The following is a 22,137-nucleotide window of genomic DNA, read 5'->3' on the forward strand; positions in this document are numbered from 1 at the left end:
TTCAAGATTATACAGACCAATTTTTATTATAGGCATTTCAATGATTAAACTTTGAAGGATTATATTAAGTGATATAAGACAAAAAACTAGAATCTCAAAGTTTAGAACAATGTTTCATTACTATTAAGACCAAGTAATCAAAAAATAGACTAACCCTCAATAGATTAATCTCCAAAGGCACAAGATTAAACACATGTGCAAACATGAAGTTTAATGTGACTCAAATTTTGTATTCAGCCAAAGAAGTATTTTCTTGTTAGTTTTTCAATATTTCACCCTGAGAAGATTCAGGGTTATTAGCATGTGAATGATCTGATCCATCCTCTTCTTCCAAAGCTATAATATCTGGAATTTCATCAGTCTCAGATGTCAAGTCTATGACAGTGAAATCAAATACCTGTAAAAGAAGAATCTTGGATATTAAAACAAACACTAATGAAGTAAGCTCTCAGGTCAGGTGAGCTCATAGAGAGACATTACCTATTGCATGAGGGTGAACCTTACTTTGTCCACACTAGTGTTCTCTGACAAGGCACTTATAGTCTTATTCCTCACATTCATTCATACAATAAAAGCACTAAGGAAACTTCTCTTTTAATGGAAACTGACTAGTGGTGGACATATTAAATTAAATCTTTTGAAAATACAAGATATAAAGCATTTCTGGTTGTTCATGTATCTATTAATCTATTATTCTCTTAAAAATAATAATGACCCACTTTTTTTTATAAGCCTGACTTCTAATAATGTAAACCCCTTGGAAATGTCTAGGAACTTAGGAAGCAAAAGTTCCTTTAATAGGTGAAATAGCCATCAAAATCTTAGCTCTTTTCTTCATTGGAAAGTTTTTAGGGATTAGAAGTTCTATTAGGGAGGGAGGGGGAGGGGCACAAAGAAAACTAGATAGAAGGTGACGGAGGACAATCTGACTTTGGGTGATGGGTATGCAACAGAATTGAATGACAAGATAACCTGGACATGTTTTCTTTCAATATATGTACCCTGATTTATTGATGTCACCCCATTAAAATTAATAAAAATTTATTTATAAAAAAAACTGTTAAGAACCTCAAAAAAAAAAAAAAGACGTTCTATTAATTCTTACTTTACATACAATTGTGATAACTGAAGTAACGTTTCTTAGCCAAAAGCAGATTAGAAGCAGAAAATAAGTAGGGTATAATAAATTTCTTTTCTTTTTAAGATTTTATTCATTTTAGAGAGAAGAGAAAGAGGAAGAGAGAGAAGGAGGGAGGAACTGGAAGCATCAACTCCCATATGTGCCTTGACAGGGCAAGCCCAGGGTTTCGAACTGGTAATGTCAGCATTCCAGGTCGATGCTTTATTCACTGCGCCACCACAGGTCAGGCCAGTAATAAATTTATAATAAATTTCTAAGGTCTGGAATCTTGAAAGCAGAGGGAAAAAATTATCTTACTGCTTAACAGAGGCAAAACAACTAACTAAGAAAATCCATCATAAAACAGAGGGAGAGGGAAAATGAGGAGTTACTGTTGAATGGGTATAAACTTTATTACTTGGGATGAGGATAAAGTTCTGAAAATGCATAGTGCTGATGGTTGTACAACATTGTGAATATAGTTAATGACACTGAATTGTTCACTTAAGAATGCCTAAAATGGTAAATTTGATGCTATCTATATTTTACCTCAATTTTTGAAATAGTATAAAACAAACAAACGAACAAACAAAAAACAGACAAGAATTTTGCTTTGGTCATTGGGATCCCCTACCTGACTGTAGCCTTCACTGCACTTTTTCCTAAGAACCAGGTGCCCAGAGGATTGTCTGGTTTGAGGCACAAATTTCCACCATTTGTTCCTGTGCCTTTAAGTTTGGGGAGATCAAACTGCATCCTAGCTACTCATGAATGTTTACTTTGCAAAGATAATATACAACCCGGCATCCACAAAAGCCAGCAATATTTATATATGTGAATTTAGAACATCAGCCAGGCAAGTCAACAATTGTACTTTTAGACTTTTTTTAAGTATGGAGAGAATTATTTTTTTTTTAATTTTTAAAAATTTTTTATTTATTCATTTTAGAGAGGAGAGGGAGAGACAAAGAGAGAGAGAGAGAGAGAGAGGAAAGACAGAGAGAGAGAAGGGGGGAGGAGCTGGAAGCATCAACTCTCATATGTGCCTTGACCAGGCAAGCCCAGGGTTTCGAACCGGCGACCTCAGCATTTCCAGGCCAACGCTTTATCCACTGCGCCACCACAGGTCAGGCTAATTTTAGACTTTTTAAGTTAAAAGTTTACCTTGCTTAGCTCTCTATCCTGAACTATTTCTAGTAAATGTATATTTTAACATCCAATACCACTTTATTTGTTTTTAAATAAATGTAAAATAGAACAAGAAGCTACAATACCAGAAGATATGGGCAGTAGGATTTTCTGGGCCTCAAACAAAAAAACAAGCTACAGTGTTGTTCTAGCAAAGGCCTGGAGTGCTCGAATAGAGAAAACATACAAACTCTGACATCAGTAAGACATTGCGCTAAATCCCTACTCTGTCACCTATCTCTTTTCTACCTTTTCTCTCACCTCTCAAGTGAAGAAAATACCTAACTGATTTGGTTGCAGGTGAAGAATAAGAGTAAGATGAACCTAGTTTGTAAGAGGTGCTCAATAAACAACAGCTTTTCTCACTAGTTCCTTAAATACCACCACACCCCAAAACTTTTAAAGCTCCCTATGTACCAGGTAACTGTTGGCCTAAAGTAGAGTTCTTTGCAGAGGTTGAAAATTTCACACTAAAGTTTCCTTTACCTCGACCACCAAAAAAAGTAGCTCTAGTCCCCAAGATGACTTAGGAGAGCCATATGATAATTCACCTTCCATATGTTCAAAATGATTCAGAGGGTCTAATTTCTATTAGATTCAGAGCCTACCTGTGGGCAGTAAAGGAACTAGGTGAGGGTGGGGCAGCTAGCAGGTAGCCAGTCTATCAAGTTTCCATGGTGAGTTTTAAATGTAGTTGTTGTGCCTGACAATCTAGAAATGTGGCAGAAATCATTTCACAAATTTATAATATAAATCCTTTTTCATTGATCTGAACAACTATTGAATGAATGTAGAAGTCCCTTGCTGTGAATGCCCATTAGTGATGGAGGCCAAACTCAGAATCAGATGTTTACAATGCAACTAATGCAATAACTGTAGTGTCTCCCTGAGAAAAAAAAACCAGGAAACCAGCAACACATTCTTTTCAAGAGAACCAAGTGACCATGCTAGGATTCCCTGGACCCTGTGTATATTTCGTAGGGTTTTCACCATGCAATCACAATGGGCACCTTTACTATCAGACTTTATTGATTCGCATATTTATTATGACTTTCCAGAAGTTGGCATGACACATTAAGGATAAGGTGGCATTTTCAAATTTGCATCAAGTAGGCTGGTGGTGGTCGTGGTGCCTGGATAGTTGAAGCTACTACTACAGAAATAAAAACATTAATCTGTGGGAATTTGACTTGCCTAGTAAAGATGAGTATGTATGCAATGCTGGTAAACTTGACATAGAATCATGACAACTGGTTTATTTTGAAATAGAAGATAAAATTATTGAAGAAATAATAAAAAAAAACCTAAAATTTTAGTTTGTTTATATAAAAGATATTCTTATGAATAGCGCCATAAAAGGATCATGCAAGAGGTAATGATTAACTCTAACATGAAATACATAAGACTAACCCCATTGAGGGTTTGATTTTAACAAAAACCTCTCACCATTCATAATAGCTTGCATATGCAGCTCGATTATGTGCTTGCAAGTTAGAGGGTTGGTAGCTTATTGGTTCTGCTTTACTCTCTCTTTATCCTTTACCTGAACAATTTGATACAATTTGAGTGGGGCACACCTTCTACCCTACAATAGGAACACTCTCTTGCAACAATGTTTTGTCCTTAGCTAGAAAGTCTGTGGAGGTGGTTAGAACTGTTAGCCTAGGAAATGGGTTGGCATTATCACAACAAAATTAAAGTGATTCTTGGTACTCATTGCACAACATTCAATTAATCAACACTAACTCTTGTGTATTTGATTCAATTAAGCAGATACATTAAGAGCAGGTCTTTATAAAATGAGACATTTTATGGAGCCCACACAGAGGGTTTTGTTTGGAGAGAAGGAATCCCTATTTTTGTTTCAAGTTCACAGCATTTGTTTCCTATTTTCTTTGTTTCTCAAAGTGTGGAGAGTGGGTCACCTGCAATAGAATCACTAGGGACTTTTTTTTTTCGTGAGGGTGGGAGGGGTGCTTTTTAAAAGTGCAGAAGCCTGGTACTATCTCCAGACCTACTAACCAGAAGCTCTGGTGGTGGAACCCAGGAATCTGCGTTTTGTTCATCTTTTCAGTTAATAATCCCTGGCATGGACAGAGAGGGCTGGGGAAGATGATATGCTTTTATCCATGCTGATCAAACCACTTTATATAAGGGAGTCAATCTGATACACTAGCTACTCTTAGCTGAGTTTTCCTCTGCTCTAACCTGTGTAGACAATAAAAAAAAGAAAGGTGCTTGATTCTCACTATTCAACATCTACTCTTTATTGATTGATTTTAGAGAGACAGAGAGGAAGTGGGAGAGAGGAAGGGAGAGAGAGAAGCATTCATTGCTGTTCCCCTAGCTGTACACACACTGGTCACTTCCCATATGTGCCCTGACTGGGGGTCGAACCTGCAACCTTGGTGTTTCAGGATGGCGTTCTAACCCACTGAGTTAACTGGTCAGGGCCTCAATATCTACTCTTTTTCATTTATAATTTCAAAGGTTAGCTAGAATCAAAAAGTCAAATAACAAGTGTTGATAAAGATACGGAGAAATAAAAATCCTCATACCCTGGTGGGAATATAAATGCTGCAGCCTCTTTGGAAAATAGTCTAGCAGTTCCTCAAATAAACACAGAGTAATCAACAACCCTGGCTGCTTAGTTCATCTGGTTAAGTAAACAGCCTGATAGGCCAAAGTTGTGGGTTCAATCCCCAGTCAGGCACATACAAGAAGCAACCAATGAGTCCATAATTAAGTAGAACAACAAATTGATGTTCCTCTCTCTCAAGTCAATAAATAAATATATTTAAAAATAGAGTGACCATATGACCCATGAGCAAGTCCACTCCTAGGTATATACATCAATACCCAAGAAAAATAAAAACAATTTAAATGGTAACTATTTTTCATCACTAATACTTACACAAAAGTACCATTTAATCTATTTATTACTTTGGTAAAATGTCAATTAATAATGAAAAGTCAATTCACTACTTTATTAAGTTCTAGAAGATATCAGAACTTTATTCCCCCTCAGAGGAGATAAAACTTGTTAGTGTTCTCTTTCACTTAAGTCAATAAAACTTAAAACTCAAATTGTTGGCCCTGGCCGGTTGGCTCAGCGGTAGAGCGTCGGCCTAGCGTGCGGAGGACCCGGGTTCGATTCCCGGCCAGGGCACACAGGAGAAGCGCCCATTTGTTTCTCCACCCCTCCGCCGCGCTTTCCTCTCTGTCTCTCTCTTCCCCTCCCGCAGCCAAGGCTCCATTGGAGCAAAGATGGCCCGGGCGCTGGGGATGGCTCTGTGGCCTCTGCCTCAGGCGCTAGAGTGGCTCTGGTCGCAATATGGCGACGCCCAGGATGGGCAGAGCATCGCCCCCTGGTGGGCAGAGCGTCGCCCCATGGTGGGCGTGCCGGGTGGATCCCGGTCGGGCGCATGCGGGAGTCTGTCTGACTGTCTCTCCCTGTTTCCAGCTTCAGAAAAATGAAAAAAAAAACAAAAAACAAAAACAAACAAACAAACAAACAAACAAAAAAACTCAAATTGTTGGTCTGTACAGCCTATTACTAAAATGTTATATTTTGCAAGTTGGTTTTGTAATAAAGTCAGGGAATTTAAAAATTAGCTACCTGGGGCTGTTAAAAGTAAAGGACAAATAGATTTCTATACCAGGATATTTCTTGAGTGTTCAATAATTTTCCCCTAAGACTTTTATAAGTCTTTTGAGGACAGTGTCTAGTATTTACATTCTCAGCAAGGCAGAGTAATGCCTTATACTATTATAAACTCAAATATTGAATTGAATCATTTTTAAATGCAGGTATATATAGTAATGTAACTACCTACATATTCACATTGTCTCTAACAAATGAATGCACCAACTAGATATTTTCAGTGTTAGCCCAAAATGTACATATTATGATATGGCTTTAGTATCTTTGATATGGCTCTCTAAAACAGCACTTTCATAAAACCATCACCAAGCCTGACCAGGTGGTGGCGCAGTGGATAGAGCGTCGGACTGGGATGCAGTAGGACCCAGGTTCGAGACCCCGAGGTCGCCAGCTTGAGCGCAGGCTCATCTGGCTTGAGCAAAGAGCTCACCAGCTTGGACCCAAAGTCGCTGGCTCCAGCAGGGGGTTGCTCGGTCTGCTGAAGGCCCACGGTCAAGGCACATGTGAGAAAGCAATCAATGAACAACTAAGAAGTCGCAACGCGCAACGAGAAGCTGATGATTGATGCTTCTCATCTCTCTCCATTTCTGTCTGTCCCTGTCTATCTCTGCCTCTGTAAAAAAACAAACAACAACAAAAAAAAACAAACAAAAAACCATCACCAAGATAAATAACCTAGAACGTTATTTCTTCATCAAGACTAGACTCCCCTATGAGATTCAAAGTCTTTCATCACATTATAATCCATTTCTCTCTAATTTGCAAGCCCACTTTATTATTTTATTTCTGTAAGCCTAGTTTAAGGACATCAAGCATGGAAGAATCCCAGGCAATTCTGTACCCCCTCCTCCAAACATTTCCTTTCACACTGCCTTCCTATCATTTCATTTAGTCATCCTACTGACAATCAAGCTAAAGATGTATTATATTATTTGGCAATCTCACAAACTCAATAGGCTGCCTGCTTCTCACCACCTCAGCACCAACTGAGGATGTGTTTCCTTTTCAGCCTTTTCCACTTGAGTACCCCACCCCTACCTCCCAGCTCAGCTCAGCCCCAGCTGGACGGTGATCAAGAAGGCTTCACCCAAGAAAAATAAATTTAAAAAGGAAAAAATTAATTTAAAAAGAAAGAAAAGAAGGCTTCAACCCTCACCAGCACTAAAATGAGAACCTGGGCCTATCCCAGTGAGGGTCCAGTTGACACCATTTCTTTGAGGAATCAGTAACTTCTAAAACATGGGCGAATGGCATCAGAATCTCAAAAGGTAAGCAAGAAGAACAGGGAAGACATGAGAAAATATGTCTTGGGCTTAAGCTGACCTTATGCCTGAAAAAACTTCTTTCTGAACAGTTTGATGCTATTACCTTTCCAGTTTTTATCATCATTCAGATGAAGTGGGCTGCTACAGGTTAGACTAGAACCTTAAATACTCAACAGTGGGATGATTCAGTATCTTTTCCTTACCAAATGGTTACTGTGGACATATCGGATACCTTCTGGGGTGGTGGATACCTATGGCATGAAGGTGCCACATTGAGATATAAGCAATACTTTGGTTATAGAGCAGGGACATCTTACAAGACCATCATCCTTGCAGGCCTCAGTGCTTGCTCACTCCTGAAACTGGATCAGAACCAAGGCCCAACTGACCCAGTCCCCCAAGTCCGTGAGAGCTCAGGAAGGTCAGGTTGGCAAGAGGCCCTCCTCTCCATCCCCCCAGACCTGAGAGATACATGCACAAATATTTACCCTGCTCCTTCTTTCTCCTTCCCTGTCACTTCCATGAGCTAAATGATATTCTAAAAGATATATCTCAGGCAAACCAAATTTTAGTTTTTCCTTTTTTATTTTATTTTTTTGGTTTTCAATACTGATAATGCCTTAAAATGGAAATATTTTACTAATCATGACCTTATAGTACATACACCTGAACTAGGAAGTTAAAGATACACGTCACTGTCTCCCAAATGGTGCCCCCATGCCTCTACTGCAAAAATAGAAAAAGACAGCCCATCCTGAAACATATCACTTCCATCTGTTGAGGCATCACTAATGTTATGATAGATGAGAAAACTAAGGCTAAGAGATTAACGGCTAGTACAACACATTCCTTTGATTTTTTTCACCCAGAATTAACCATAAAGGCCACATTATTATTACATGCAAAGGGAAACACATCCTCAAACATTCTGACACAACACACCAGCTAAATGTTTAAAACCTGCCGTAGTTACTGTGCTGGGCTTAGCTTGTTTCCTCAAAAATATTGTTTTTCTTGCCTGACCTGTGGTGGCGCAGTGGATAACGCATCGACCTGGAAATGCTGAGGTCGCCGGTTCAAAACCCTGGGCTTGCCTGGTCAAGGCACATATGGAAGTTGATGCTTCCAGCTCCTCTCCCCTTCTCTCTCTCTCTGTCTCTCTCTCTCTCCCTCTCTCTCTCCTCTCTAAAAATGAATAAAGAAAAAAAGAAAAAAAAAGATTTAAAAATATTGTCCTTCTTGGGAAAAAGTCTGTTAAACCAAAATTGCCAGTTTATACAATAAAATTTAAGTTGCAAGACCACCACAAATTTTGAGACATGTTGACAATAGAGTGAAATGCATTTAGGCACAAACTTGAGACACAAAGACAGACAAAACCACCACCAGTGTGTGTAGCTCACAGCAAAAAGCAAAGACTAGTGGTGTTTTTCCAGATGCTGAGAGCTTTTCTTTATACTGTCTTGCTCACAAAGAATAGCTTTGAAACATCTTTTCACAAACAATTCAGTTGGCACTGTAACTTTTATGATGGGGAAATGCAAAAGGTTATGTTCAAGTGAGAAAGCTATAATAGAATTGTACACCTGAAACCTATATAATTTTATTAATGTCACCCTGATAAATTCAATAAATAATTAATTTAAAAAAGAATGCTACAGTATATTAATTTTTCAACCAATTAAAATAAACCACAGAATATCAGCCTTGGAATTTTGAGGCAGAGGAGCAGGGTGCTGTCCAATTTGAACTAAAGTAAAAAGTTTTAGAGGCTCTAGCCCTGGCGGGTTGGCTCAGTGGTAGAGCGTTAGCCTGGCATGGAGTCCTGGGTTCGATTCCCCACCAGGGCACACAGGAGAAGCGCCCATCTGCTTCTCCATCCCTCCCCCTCTCCTTCCTCTGTCTCTCTCTTCCCCTCCCGCAGCCAAGTCTCCATTGAGCAAAGTTGGCCCAGGCACTGAGGATGGCTCCATGGCCTCTGCTTCAGGCGCTAGAATGGCTCTGGTTGCGACAGAGCAAGGCCCCAGATGGGCAGAGCATCGCCCACTGGTGCGCATGCCGGGTGGATCCCGGTCGGGCTCATGCAGGAGTCTGTTTGCCTCCCCGTTTCCAACTTCAGAAAAATACACACAAAAAAAAGTTTTAGAGGCTCTAGAAAACGCCATCCCTGGGCACAGGCAGCCAGGCAAGCAAATGGGCAGGCTCTATCTAAGCCCATACATCAGGACAGTTTATAGTCCCACCTTCCCAGAAACCAGAAGCTCCTTAGAATCTCAGTGAGTCCCTTCCCTTCAATTCAACTCACCAGTTTACTGAGTCCTGGAGCTACCTCAAGGGGAAAAGTTAGCTCTATAACTTAGTTTTGTTTTTTTTAGAGACGGGGGGGGGGGATAGACAGGGACAGACAGACAGGAACGAAGAGGTGAGAAGCATCAATCACTAGTTTTTCGTTGCAAATTGCAAAACCTTAGTTGTTCATTGCTTTTGCATATGTGCCTTGACCGCGGGCCTTCAGCAGACCAAGTAACCCTTTGCTCGAGTCAGCGACCTTGGGTCCAAGCTGGTGAGCTTCTGCTCAAATCAAATGAGCCCGTGCTCAAGCTGGTGACCTCGGGGTCTCGAACCTGGGTCCTTGACATCCCAGTTCGACGCTCTATCCACTGCGCCACAGCCTGGTCAGGCTATAACTTAGTTTTGATAGACTCACACCAGTGCATGTAAAGGTATGTGCTGCTTCCTCGTTTTCATGGGACAAAGAGGTGAACTGGGATAGAGAAGAGACAACTTAGATTTAGACTTTGGTTCTGCTGAAGGGCGGCCTTGCTAACCTTTTAGTAAGGACAGGCAGAGGCATGTGGTTCTATTTCACAAATTCTAAGATTGTTTTTGAAACAGTTTAACATACTAAAGCTTTTTAAATAAGATTTATGATATTTCCTAAGTAAATGACCAACATTGAAGGGATTAAAAGTTTGACCACCTTAGGCAAGAGGTAAGACGAACCCTTTTCTACAAGGGGTCCAAAGTCTTCTTACTTTTGATTAGTCTCATGAGATATTCTAAAGGTTTCTTACCAACAACTGTTAGTGACTTTCTCCCCAAAGTCAGTGACAACACAGTAAGTTAGTCCACCTGAACCTGGACACTGAACATCCTCACTCCAGGGGTCACGGTTTAAACGGACGCTGGCGAGACATGCCACCTGCCTTTAGTGAGACTGATGCAGACAGTCACTTACTTGCTCACCTTCAGCTTTGATTCCTTTTCAGCAAGGTAATCAGTCACGTCCTCTACTGCCTTGAAAACCCACTTTTCAAGGAGGCCAGTAAATGGGCACATGAAGGCAACCAGTAAAATCTTTATATGCACATTAGTTTTTCAGTTATTTAAAACCTGACCCTATCATCAAACATTCCATTTTTGACATTAGTCTTCCAATGTTACTACACTGTCAAATTCCCTCTAACAAGTTAACCGGAATTCATGTATGTGTATTAATAACCTTGTCACACAGGTCAAGCAGCTCTATGAAAGCAACACACAAAGCACATGGAATACACAGCATAAAACTGATCTATTCTGCAGTGAATTTTATTGAACTCACAGGAGGCATTCCTTTATGGGAATTAAAAAAAAAAAAAAAATGAAAGTTGTACAAGCATGCATTATGAGACAAACCAATGACAAGGCCTGCTCAGACCAAACTGGAGTCGACACCAGCTCATGTGACAGCCCACACGAAGGGGTTTTTATTCAATACAGACAGACAGCAACAGTGGCAACAGAATGAGACATCAATGCAATGTAACTTTTTGTGACCTCTAACTGGGCTCTGGCATATCATTCTTTTCTTACCAGCCAGGTAAACAAAAGAACTCATCTGCTAATCTTTAAAGATTTTAATCCAGTTGGAAATGACAATAATAAAGGGTACTTTTTCCTAACTAGCTGTTTCCCCAGAGTTGTCTAGCAGGTTAATTTCAACGTAACAGAAGGTGTCTGTCATCTGGCTGGCTGCACCATGTACTGGTGACAGGGACAACACTAGTATGTTTTGTGCTCAGATTTCTGGGCCTCCTGGCTGGTTGTGTCCTCTGTACCTCGGTCCTGAGTATTCTGAGACTCGGTTATCTGAGGATAAAAGGGACCTACCAGCCAGTTGAGGGGTGTGTTGTTAACAAGATAATCCATCACATCATCTAAAGATTCCTTCATTTTCTGCAGCTGTCCCTTGCTAGAAGTGAGGAAGCCATCAGACACTTCTTTAAAGGAGGCAGCATTGCGGAACACTGCATAGATGTCTCCAGCCGTCACCGCCAAGTGATTGGCCTGATCTTGAATGTTCTGTGGTAACCCTTGGATGTTGGACAGGAGGGTGGAGCACGTGGTCTGCAGCTGCTGAGTCAGGTTTCGGGCAATAGCAAGAGTACGTGACTCAATGTGCTAAAAATAAAACAAGTTTAAAATTAGGAATGGACCCAACAATGCTATGTATGAATTACTTCAATTACAATAAGCTGGTTATGTGTCCACCATATATATGGGTTCTTCCAACTTTTAAAAATCCTCGTAACAACCCTGAGCACAGCAGTATTTTTATTCACATTTCATTGACATGTATACTAGCTTTTGGAACCTAAAGAATCACTTTCAAGGACTACAACATGCAATTTCTTCTGTCTGGAATGTTAATGCCCTTACTGACCTTTCACCTAGTTTATTCTTCCATTCAGTCCCACTTTAACACTCATCTCCTCCAGGAAGTCATCTGACTCACCCACCCTCACCCTAAGACTGATACTTTTCCTATACAGTCTCATAACTCGTTTTTTACGCTGTCAAAAAACACCATGACAATAAAAACGCCTATATCCCTGTTAATCTGTACTGAAACGCCCATGATTCTCATTACAGTATCCTATTAGGGGCAATATGCATATCAGTAGGTTATTGTTTTATTTGTTTGTTTTTTATATTATTATTTTTAGATTTATTCATTTTAGAGAGAGGAGAGGCAGAGAGAAGGGGAGGAGGAGCAGTAAGCATCAACACCCATATGTGCCTTGACCAGGCAAGCCTGGGGATTCGAACCGGTGACCTCAGCATTCCAGGTTGATGCTTCTACCCACTGCGCCATCACAGGTCAAACAAGTAGGTTGTTAAAGTGACTGCAGTTTTGCTTTTCTGTTCAAACTTTCGCTGAAGCGTATTTTAAGAGGAATAACAGGAAAATTGAAATAAAAGGCTGGCTGACTTGTTCAGAAACGGCTGTGGATGGCTGCAACCCGGCCGTCTTACCTCAGCACAGTGGGATTCATCAGTGTCATCGTGGCCGATGCTTCTCTTCCACTCCAGCCAGGAGAGATACAGCTTATCCTGAGCATCCTGAAGTCTCTGGTTGGCGCTGTGCACATTCTCCCTGGCAAATTCAATCTAGAGCACATTGAAACAAAACAAGGGAACTAGTCAGACATTCGTGTCAGCCTGTTCTCAGATCTATGATGTAAGTCATAGATCATAAAAGCCAAGAATATCCTCAAGAGTTTAAGGGGAGCAATCCCTGCTGTCATTATTATTATCAAGTAATCCTAGTTCTTCACTGCCTCTATTGAACTATCAAACCACTGTCTCCTCCAAATTTACCTCCAGTTTAGCTTAAGTAAGGCAATTGAAATTTAATATTTATGTGTAAAATATAAGAAAAAATTACACCCTGGCTGGTTGGCTCAGTGGTAGAGTGTTGGCCCAGCATGTGGCTGTCCCAGGTTGGATTCTCGGCCAGGGCACATAGGAGAAATGACCACCTGCTTCTCCACCCTTTCCCTTTCCCCTCTCCTCCCCCTCCCTCTTCTTTGTCTCTCTCTCTTCTCCTCCTACAGCCACGGCTCGATTGGTTCGAGCGAGTTGGCCTAGGGCGCTGATGATGGCTCCATGGCCTCTACCTCAGGTGCTAAAAAAATGACTCAGTTGCTGAGCAACAGAGCAACAGCCCCAGACGGGCAGAGCATTGCCCCCAGTGGGCCTGTCAGGTAGATCCTGGTCAGAGTGCATGCAGGAGTCTGTCTCTCTGCCTCCACTCCTCTTACTAAAGTTAAAAAAAAAAATTACAAAGAAAGAAATTAAAAAGTCCTCTTCCCTGTTGTCAGCTGCCCATTTCCCCTTCCAGGAATGGCAGTAGAGTACTTTCAGTTCTGTAACTTGGCAATCTCTAATGGCTACACAACAGCCTTTTGTGATACATCAATTTAATTCATTCCCTATTAGTTGATATGCACTGTTTAGAGTCTTTTGCAACTCTAAACCACCACACATATCTGTGGGATAAATTTCTAAAACTGCCAAGGAATAGGTATGCTTAAAACCTTAGAACCGTCCCTCACATCTTCCAGAAGTCCAAGTACACCTTTCTCTCCACCACTGCCCACAGCATCACACTTGCTCAATGCATTAGAAAAAGAGAGGCATCTGTAATTTGACCCCTCAAAGTAAGATTAACATCACTTCATATATTGCAGCTATTTATACTTCCTTTTCTGTGAGCTGTCCGTACATTCTTTGCTCATTTTCCTATTGAGTTGTTCATAAAGTAAAATTACAGTTCTTGGATTTTATAATCACATTTACTCACATCCCTTGCGGTAAATGAACACACTTCAGATACCTTTAAATGAACTTGCACTCACCAGGCTAACAGTGGAATGGAGCTGGGAAATGGTCTCTTGGCTTTTTTGCTTAGTTTCCTTCACCCTGTTGAGAGCCTGCTGGTAGGCACGGGAGCGGAGCTTGGTAGACAGAGATCCCAGCCTAATATAATAACTTGGCTTCTGAACAGTGTCAAATCCTTCAACTTTTTTTGCTTCTTTTTCTGAAGTTAGAAATAAGGGACAAAAAAAACCCCCCAAAACATAAGGGATCAGAGATGTAAGTAACAAGCCCTGGACTCTAACTTGGATCTTGATTTTGTCAATTGTACCCACCCACCTACCAATTAATTATGCACTCATTTCCCTAAGACAGCTCATGTCTACTGCACAGCTTGACTACCCAGAACATATCACTGCATCTGACAGGTTCACCTACACATGTCGCTTCCCACTCGAGCGAGCTTCTTGGGAAACACAGTACTGGAATATAGCAGCCCCAAATGTTTAATGATTCTGTAAAGCAGCCCACTGAGGACTATCCATTTGTAGAAAATATTTCTCTAGGCTAATTTCTCCTTAAGTTTCAAAACTTACTGTGTATAATTCAATGTGAAACTTAAGATTGTTTTAAGAAAGAAACTCTATAAAGACAGAAAGATTAATGATTGTCTGAGAGACATAATGGAGATTCAGGCATGAAGGATCTCTTAGGGTGACAGACATATCCAAAAACAGGACTAAGGTCATGGTTGTGCAACTGTAAATTTAGTATGAAAATGGTGACTTTTTTGATCAATAAGGTGTATCTCAATGAAAGCTGATTTAAAAGGTTGCTTTAAATCTGACCAGGCAGTGGCGCAGTGGATAGAGCATTAGACTGGGACACGGAGCTTGAGTGTGGGTTCATCTGGTTAGAGTGTGGCTTACCAGCTTGAGCCCAAGGTCGCTGGCTTGAGCAAGGGGTCACTTGGTCTGCTGTAGCCCCTTGGTCAAGGCACATATGAGAAAGCAATCAATGAGAAACTAAGGTGCCACAACGAAGAATTGATGCTTCTCATCTCTCTCCCTTCCGATCTGTCTGTCCCTATCTGGCCCTCTCTCTGTCTCACTCTGTCTCTGTCACTCACACATATACACACACACAAAGTTGCTTTAAGATATGCAACATTATTTCAAGACAAACATCCACTTACCAAGTTCTTTCTCAGTGAGAGGGAGGTACTGGTCTACCAGCAGCTCTGACGTGGTGAGCGCATTGTCTACTCCACTGCTCACCAGCTGCATCACCCGACTCCCCATGACTGTGTTAATGCTGCCATTGACCACGGTCTTGGTCTTCTCCACACTGCCAGTCACTGCTCCTTTGGTTTTATCCATCACCCCGGTGATCGTGCTGGCCACAGAATCCTTGGCCCCAGTCACAGTGGTCGCCACAGCATCTTTTGCCCCAGTCACAGCACCTTTGGCATTGGCAACAACCTACAAGTAGAAAAGCAGACCACTTGGCTGGTGAGAAATAAAGGCATAAATACATATTTAAGGTTTTAACTAAGGCAGCATGATTGAAAAGTTAAAGAATTCTTCTTTCACTCTCTAGCCCTTTCACTTTATAGCTTTAGGTCCTGGGCAAGTCACTAAGAATTGATGAGGCTCAATTTCCTTATCAAGTATATTAGCCCCATCTGCCACCACTCAAGGGTTGATGGAGGAGCAAATGAGGTAAACAGATATTAAATCTGTCAGGCTGTTATAGGCAGACATGTATGTTCCTTCATCTTCCTGGATGTGTTCTCAGACACCAAGTAGGGAAAGGTTCTGTATACCACCTCTGCATTTAGCGAACACCACATGGGAACCAGTTATGCTAAACAGATGGAACATGAAAATGAGGAAGGTGGGAAGCCTCAGCAATCTTGTCCCAAGCTCACCTGGTTTGTTGGCTGATTCAGAATGGGCAGTTTCTCCTCAATCCTGTCTAGCCCCATACAGGCATAGGTATTGGCAACAGTAACTGGAAGAATCACAAATGGGGAAAATGTTAAAAGTGTAGATAGGGAGCCTGACCAGGTGGTGGCGCAGTGGATAGAGCATCGGACTGGGACGTGGAGGACCCAAATTCGAGACCCTGAGGAGGCCAGCTTGAGTGCGGGCTCATCTAGTTAGAGCAAGGCTCACCAGCTTGAACCCAAGGTCGCTGGCTCCAGCAAGGGATCGCTGGGTCTGCTGTAGCCCTCCGGTCAAGGCACATATGAGAAATCAATCAATGAACAACTAAGGAGTTGCAACGAACAACTGATGCTTCTCATCTCTCTCCCTTCCTGTCTGTCCCTCTCTCTGACTCTGTCTCTGCCACCAAAAAAAAAAAAAAAAAAAGTGTAGACAGGGAAATAAAGCTCAGGAGGCTGCTGGCTACATTCTTCTACTGACAGGGAAATAAGGGGGAGGGGAGGAGCAGGCAGGAGTGTGAGCCATGTAGGAAGTTGGCTAAGAAACTTCTTCCTCATCTGCTGGCTCCTAAGATTAATGCCAAGAGAAGCTAGGCTTCACCTGAACCTTCATTCAGAGAATAAAGTATCTGAGAACTCAAAATTAGTATTTCCATGCTAGTTTAACTCCTACTTACACTTAATTATGTAGCAACAGGAAATGGTATGCTAACAGCACCCTGGATCTTCCCACAAGGCCTAGATTTTAGTCCAAGCTTCCCTCTAATGATGACCAAGCCAAGCACTTGTCCTAAATTAATTTGGGAAGTAGCAGAGCTGGAAATCTGGTCTCTCACAGTTCCCTATACTCCAGAAAAGTCCATGACTTAATTATTTGGGGGAATTATTTATTCCTTTATTTTATTTTTTTATTGATTTTTTTTTTTTAAGAGAGAGGAGGGGAGAGAGACAGAAACATCAATGTGCCCAGACCAGGGATCTAAACTGGCAACCTTTGCCCATCAGGATGGCACTCCAACCAATGGAGCAATCCAGTCAGGGCTGGGGGAATGATTTAAGCCTTCATTCAAAAGGGTTCATGCGGCCTAACCAGGAGGTGGCGCAGTGGATAGAGCATTGGACTGGGACACAGAGGACCCAGGTTCAAAATCCGGAAGTTGCCAGCTTGAGCTCAGGGTCACTGGCTTGAGCCCAAAGTTCACTGGCTTGAAGCCCAAGGTCGCTAGCTTGAGCAAGGGGTCACTCACTCTGCTGTAGCCCCCCTCACACCCGGTTAAGGCACATATGAGAAAGCAATCAATGAACAGCTAACGTGCCACAACCAAGAATTGATACTTCTCATCTCTCTCTCTGTCAAAAAAAAGGGGGGGGGGCTCACGTGGAAAAACCTGATAACATCACTAGTGGGAATGTAAAATGGTAAACCACTTTGGAAAATAGTCTGGCAGTTAGTTCCTCAAATAGTGACATGACCCAGCAATTCCATTCCTAGGTATATTACCTAAGAGAACTGAGAATGTGTCTACACAAATGTTCACAGTAGCACTCATCATTATTCTAATTGCCAAAACGTAAAAGCACACAAATATCCATCAACTGATGAATGAATAAAATATGATTTAACCACATAATAGATTAGTTCATAATAAAAAGAAATGAAGTACAGATATGTTGAGCAACTATCACCATATCATATCAAATTTTTTTCATTATTCAAAAAGAAACTGGTGTGAGGTTCCTTTCTAGGGTGATACAAATGCTGTAAAATTGATTGTGGTGATGCTTGCAAAACTCTGTAAATATACTTAGAAAAACCATTGCCTTGTACATGTTAAGTGGGTGACTTGGATGGTATGTTAAATTATCTCAATAAAGACGTTCTTTTTAAAGCAGTTCAAGTACACTGGTCCCAAGGCAGTCAACTTCAGTTCACACACCGGCCTTCCTTGTGACCTCAGTTACCAATATATAAGAATATGGGGCCCTGGCCGGTTGGCTCAGTGGTAGAGCATCGGCCTGGTGTGCGGAAGTCCCGGGTTCGATTCCCGGCCAGGGCACACAGGAGAGGCGCCCATCTGCTTCTCCACCCCTCCCCTTCTCCTTCCTCTTTGTCTCTCTCTTCCCCTCCCGCAGCCGAGGCTCCATTGGAGCAAAAGATGGCCCCGGCGCTGGGGATGGCTCCTTGGCTCTGGTCGCGACAGAGCGACGCCCCGGATGGGCAGAGCATCGCCCCCTGGTGGGTGTGCTAGTCTGTCTGACTGCCTCCCTGTTTCCAGCTTCAGAAAAATACAAAAAAAAAAAAAAAAAAGAATATGGGGTTGGGGGTGGATTTTTAAAAAGTTATCATGAACATCTGCTATTGCTATAAAGCAGGCCTTCTATAACAGTGAGGGTCAACCTGCAGTTTCTGAACAAAGGTAGTATGTGCCTCAGGAAAGGTTGAGGATTCCCTGATGCTGACACTGTGTGCTCAGGGCTCTATCTAGGCTGACATTTACCCCATTCAAACTGCCTCTGGACTCACTTCTAAAAGGTCCCTTGGACCAAATTTTGAAGGAAAATCAGAACTCACTTTGTGGCTCTAGCTTCTGGATGATGGGCTGGGCGCCCATCACAGCCACAGATGTGATGGTCTTCACGCCCTTCTCCGCCAACTCACACACAGACTTCAAGTAAGGATAGTGATCCTTTGTACTGACATAAGCCGAGGAGACGAGGTCATAGGTGGAGCTCACCAAGGGTAGGTTGGCCACCCTCGTCACTACACTCTGCAACCAACAAGGAGAGAGGTTTAACTTCTCAAAACAGGGGGAGGGGAAGGAATCAAGAAACATCTATTTAAAATTCATACCGGTTGTGGATCAACTGCACCAGACACCATTTTTCTTCCTAGAGAAAGAAATCTGCAAAAGACAAACTTATTTTAGGACACTAAGATAAGACTCTCCCAGATTCACTCCCCAACCCAAGCTAATGCTAATTTCAAGTAGAGAAAAATGCAAGATGAGGTAGGTCAGTGTAGTCTTTTGCACTTCTTCCCTCCCTCTAGTAGAGAGCTTTCCCTTGGGCAACACCATCTGAGCAAAGTTTCAGGGCTCCTTTGTAAACTTTCAATAGAGAACAGGCTCTGCCGGGAAAAGCAAACCTGCTGCTGAAATTTTTGTATTGTTTCTTCACCAGGATACTAGAAATGTCTTTTGAAGGGGAATATCTGTTGACAAAAGTGCTAACCAAGTTAAACTCCAGGTTAAAACTACAGAGAGATTTAAAGAAGACATCTTGGACAGTGAGGACTATTTAGGTGGAGCACACTGGGGAGCCAGGAGGAGGGGGGATTTATTCCTTGCTTGTCAAAGAAACTAGTTTGGTGGTGACCAAGCACGGGAGGAAAAAGGTGCTCCTAGGAATTGAGAAATGTTTCAGGGCGCTTTTAAATGTAAATTTAGTGTTCCCAACGACTCACACCAACACAAAACTGCCTCACTGCTCAGCAGCAGAGCTGGGCAGTTATAGGAACCATCACAGCCCGCTGTCCACTACCTCCAGGCTAACTAGTTCACCCTCTGGCCACCACGGATCCCACTTCTACAAGGAACGATAAGAGCCCGCTGAAGGCGGAAGTCAGGCGCCAGCATCCACTGCCCCGTTGTCCCTGCGCACTCCATTAAATTCTGCTTTAAGACGACGTTCGAACGCATTTCCTTTTAAATAACGTTCTTTCGCGATAAATGAAAAATGTTACTCTGCAACCAAGCCAAGAAGCTACAACGGTACTAAAGCAGCTGGCAGAAAAAACGAACAAATTTCAGTGTTGAAGGTGCAGGCCCAGGTGGCCGCCCTTCCCATCAAAGGCCCTGAGGCGGGCAGACCCCACCGGCCACCACCCCACGCGGTCCAGCTTAGCGCCCCGCGAGCCCCGGGCAGGTCACTGATCACAGAGGGGGCGCACACCCACCAGCGGACAGCAATCAAGAGGCGAAGACCCCAGAGTCTCGAAAGTCCCGCAGCAGCAACACCTACGGCGTTCAAAGGGCGGGCGGGCAGACGCCTGGCTATATACCCGGGCCGCCCGCCCCGGGCCGCCCGCCCCCGCGACACGTGACCGCCGCCGGCCTGACCCCGCCCAGGCCGAGGGTGGCTCTCCGCGGAGTCCTGGCGCCGCCCCCCACCGCGGCCCGCTGCCGGAGTTCCGCCGGGGTCTGGGTGCGGGACCCTGGGAGGCCCGAGGCGCCCCGCAAGGCTCCGGGTTTTGCAAAAGGCAGTGTGGGGGCGTCGCACGAACAAATTGCCGCTAACCTGATTACCATTTGTCCTTAAAATAGAACTTTTTTAAAAAACGGATGCTGATTCTAGACTTATTTTTAGCAAAGTTGTGTGTTATGCATTATTTTATTTTAGAAGAAACTTAAATCAACAGATGAGTCTTAGCTTTTTTTTCTTGTGTAAAATTCCGGACTTCAACTTGGTTATTTGAGCAAACAGGTCATTCAACCGCCCCAGCGGGATAGGTGCCTCTGGACTTTCCTCCCTGTGAATGGCAGGGGGGACGTCCCGGTGACTTTGCCGCGGGTCTCGGCCTGCCGGGGGTCTGTCTGGCTTCTGGCAGACGCTGGGTCCTCTGCCTCCAGGATGCCGAGCAAGGGGAGGCAGCGTTGGCGCTAGAGCGGGGGGTTTGCTCCGTGTATCAAGTTCCAGAGTTTGAATTGTGAAAAGCTCTCAAAGGCTTTCACCTCAATTACTTAACTAATGTTGCATGCACAGAGACAACTTTATCAAGCTCCAAACTGACCCATTAAAAATGTGTCCCTTATACAGCACATCTATAGGCCCTCAGCAAGGAAAAACAATGATGTCACTTCTCCCCCACCCCCATGGAATTCAAGATAAAATACAATGTTAAACCATATAATAAATGTTAGAAAGTCATAAGAAGTTCTGTTCTCCCTCTCCATGTTGACAGCTGCAGTCCTTCAAGCAATCAAATTACTACTTTTTTCTTTTCTTTTTGGTGCTCTGGCTTTGTTTGTGCTCTAAACAGATGTTTGCTGTGCCTATATAACACAGGAATGCAGGTAATTAACCCCTGCCATATGACACAGGAATGTAAGGAATTTTGAGCAGTGACGGTTGTTTTTTTTACTTCTCATTAATCTGACCTCTTCTTTTGCAATAGAAGACTTGCCCTTTCACCTAAAAATGCCTCCATATTTCCCTTCTTTTTAAAAACCTGTGTCACGGCCCTGGCCAGTTGGCTCAGAGGTAGAGCGTCGGCCTGGCGCGCGGGGGACCCGGGTTCGATTCCCGGCCAGGGCACATAGGAGAAGCGCCCATTTGCTTCTCCACCCCCACCCCCTCCTTCCTCTCTGTCTCTCTCTTCCCCTCCTGCAGCCAAGGCTCCATTGGAGCAAAGTTAGCCCAGGCGCTGGGGATGGCTCCTTGGCCTCTGCCCCAGGCGCTAGAGTGGCTCTGGTTGTGGCAGAGCGACGCCCCGGAGGGGCAGAGCATCGCCCCCTGGTGGGCAGAGCGTCGCCCCTGGTGGGCGTGCCGGGTGGATCCCGGTCAGGCACATGCGGGAGTCTGTCTGACTGTCTCTCCCTGTTTCCAGCTTCAGAAAAATACAAAAAATAAAAAATAAAAAAAATAAAAACCTGTGTCACTTTCTCTTTAAGGATGAACAAATTCCTTTTGCTTTCCCTTCTTTCTTTTTTTAAAATTTTATTTATTGATTTTAGACAGAGAGAGAAAGAGAGAGAGAGAGACATGAATCTGTTCCTGTATGTGCCCTGGCCAGGGATCGCCCACAACCTCTGCACATCCAGAAGATGCTCTAACCAACCAGACAGGGCCCTTTTGCTCTTCTAATGCTTAAATCTGTGAAAATAAAAAGGGTCCCCAGGGACTAATCTTGGGGGAAGGTTCTCTAAACTCACAGAGGATGAAGCACCAAATTCTGCACCAGCAACTCTCTTGCATCTTCGTGAGTCTGTGAGAAGGTGGAACTGGTGACAAAATACCTGAATCCTCCAGGTGACTTTGATAATCTCTAGAGAACCAGTTTTGCAGAAATGTTTTTTCATAGTTTGGTAGGGGAACTAGTGCGTCAGAATTACCTAGCATGTTTGTTCAAGTTCTGCTTCCTCCCTAGACAAACTGAATCAGGATCTACAAGGGACAAAGCCCAGGAACCTGCATTTTTAACAATACCCCTTTTTGAGCACCACTATTTTTACTCTTCACAAAGCCTTTTCACATATTCCTCAGGTTTGAGCCTCACAATAGCCTGGAAACTCTGGAACAGGGGTTGTTACTC

General features: G+C 42.9%; 1 protein-coding gene, 1 non-coding gene and 1 pseudogene across 4 annotated transcripts; 2 read left to right on the top strand and 1 right to left on the bottom strand.

The window, feature by feature from the left end:
- PLIN2 (perilipin 2) lies at positions 1-19,934 on the bottom strand. 3 transcript variants are annotated; one of them, XM_066257328.1, is made up of 10 exons: positions 19,783-19,934; positions 18,679-18,730; positions 18,400-18,595; positions 15,810-15,892; positions 15,075-15,360; positions 13,921-14,102; positions 12,536-12,670; positions 11,390-11,680; positions 8,261-8,420; positions 264-397 (listed from the first exon to the last, which is right to left on the bottom strand). In XM_066257328.1, exons 2-10 carry the CDS (start codon positions 18,706-18,708, stop codon positions 390-392), a joined length of 1,371 nt encoding a protein of 456 aa, XP_066113425.1. In that variant the 5' UTR covers positions 18,709-18,730; positions 19,783-19,934; the 3' UTR covers positions 264-389. The 3 variants fall into 3 exon arrangements, with proteins under 3 accessions (XP_066113426.1, XP_066113425.1, XP_066113427.1); XM_066257329.1 differs by lacking the exon at positions 8,261-8,420 and having other exon boundaries at positions 1-397; XM_066257330.1 differs by lacking the exons at positions 264-397; positions 8,261-8,420 and having other exon boundaries at positions 10,811-11,680; positions 19,783-19,933.
- Positions 17,809-17,884, top strand: TRNAT-GGU (transfer RNA threonine (anticodon GGU)). The gene has a single exon. It is a non-coding gene; the product is annotated as a tRNA-Thr (tRNA).
- LOC136322248 (protein BTG3-like) overlaps positions 18,831-22,137 on the top strand; it is a 13,468-nt pseudogene continuing 10,161 nt past the window's right edge.

The sequence above is a fragment of the Saccopteryx bilineata genome, chromosome 2 (assembly GCF_036850765.1).
Source record: "Saccopteryx bilineata isolate mSacBil1 chromosome 2, mSacBil1_pri_phased_curated, whole genome shotgun sequence".
Lineage (NCBI taxonomy): Eukaryota > Metazoa > Chordata > Mammalia > Chiroptera > Emballonuridae > Saccopteryx > Saccopteryx bilineata.

Bases quoted from the DNA above. Each gene is read 5' to 3' on its own strand.
- PLIN2 (XM_066257328.1), bottom strand. From the start codon at position 18,708: ATGGTGTCTGGTGCAGTTGATCCACAACCG. The intron at 15,893-18,399 runs GTGAGTTCTGAT...TGATTCTTCCAG, and splicing joins CCAGAAGCTAGAGCCACAAA to TTACTGTTGCCAATACCTAT. The intron at 8,421-11,389 runs GTAGGTCCCTTT...TCATTTTTAGAG, and splicing joins ACACACCCCTCAACTGGCTG to AGGAGAGAGAGAGGGAGAGA.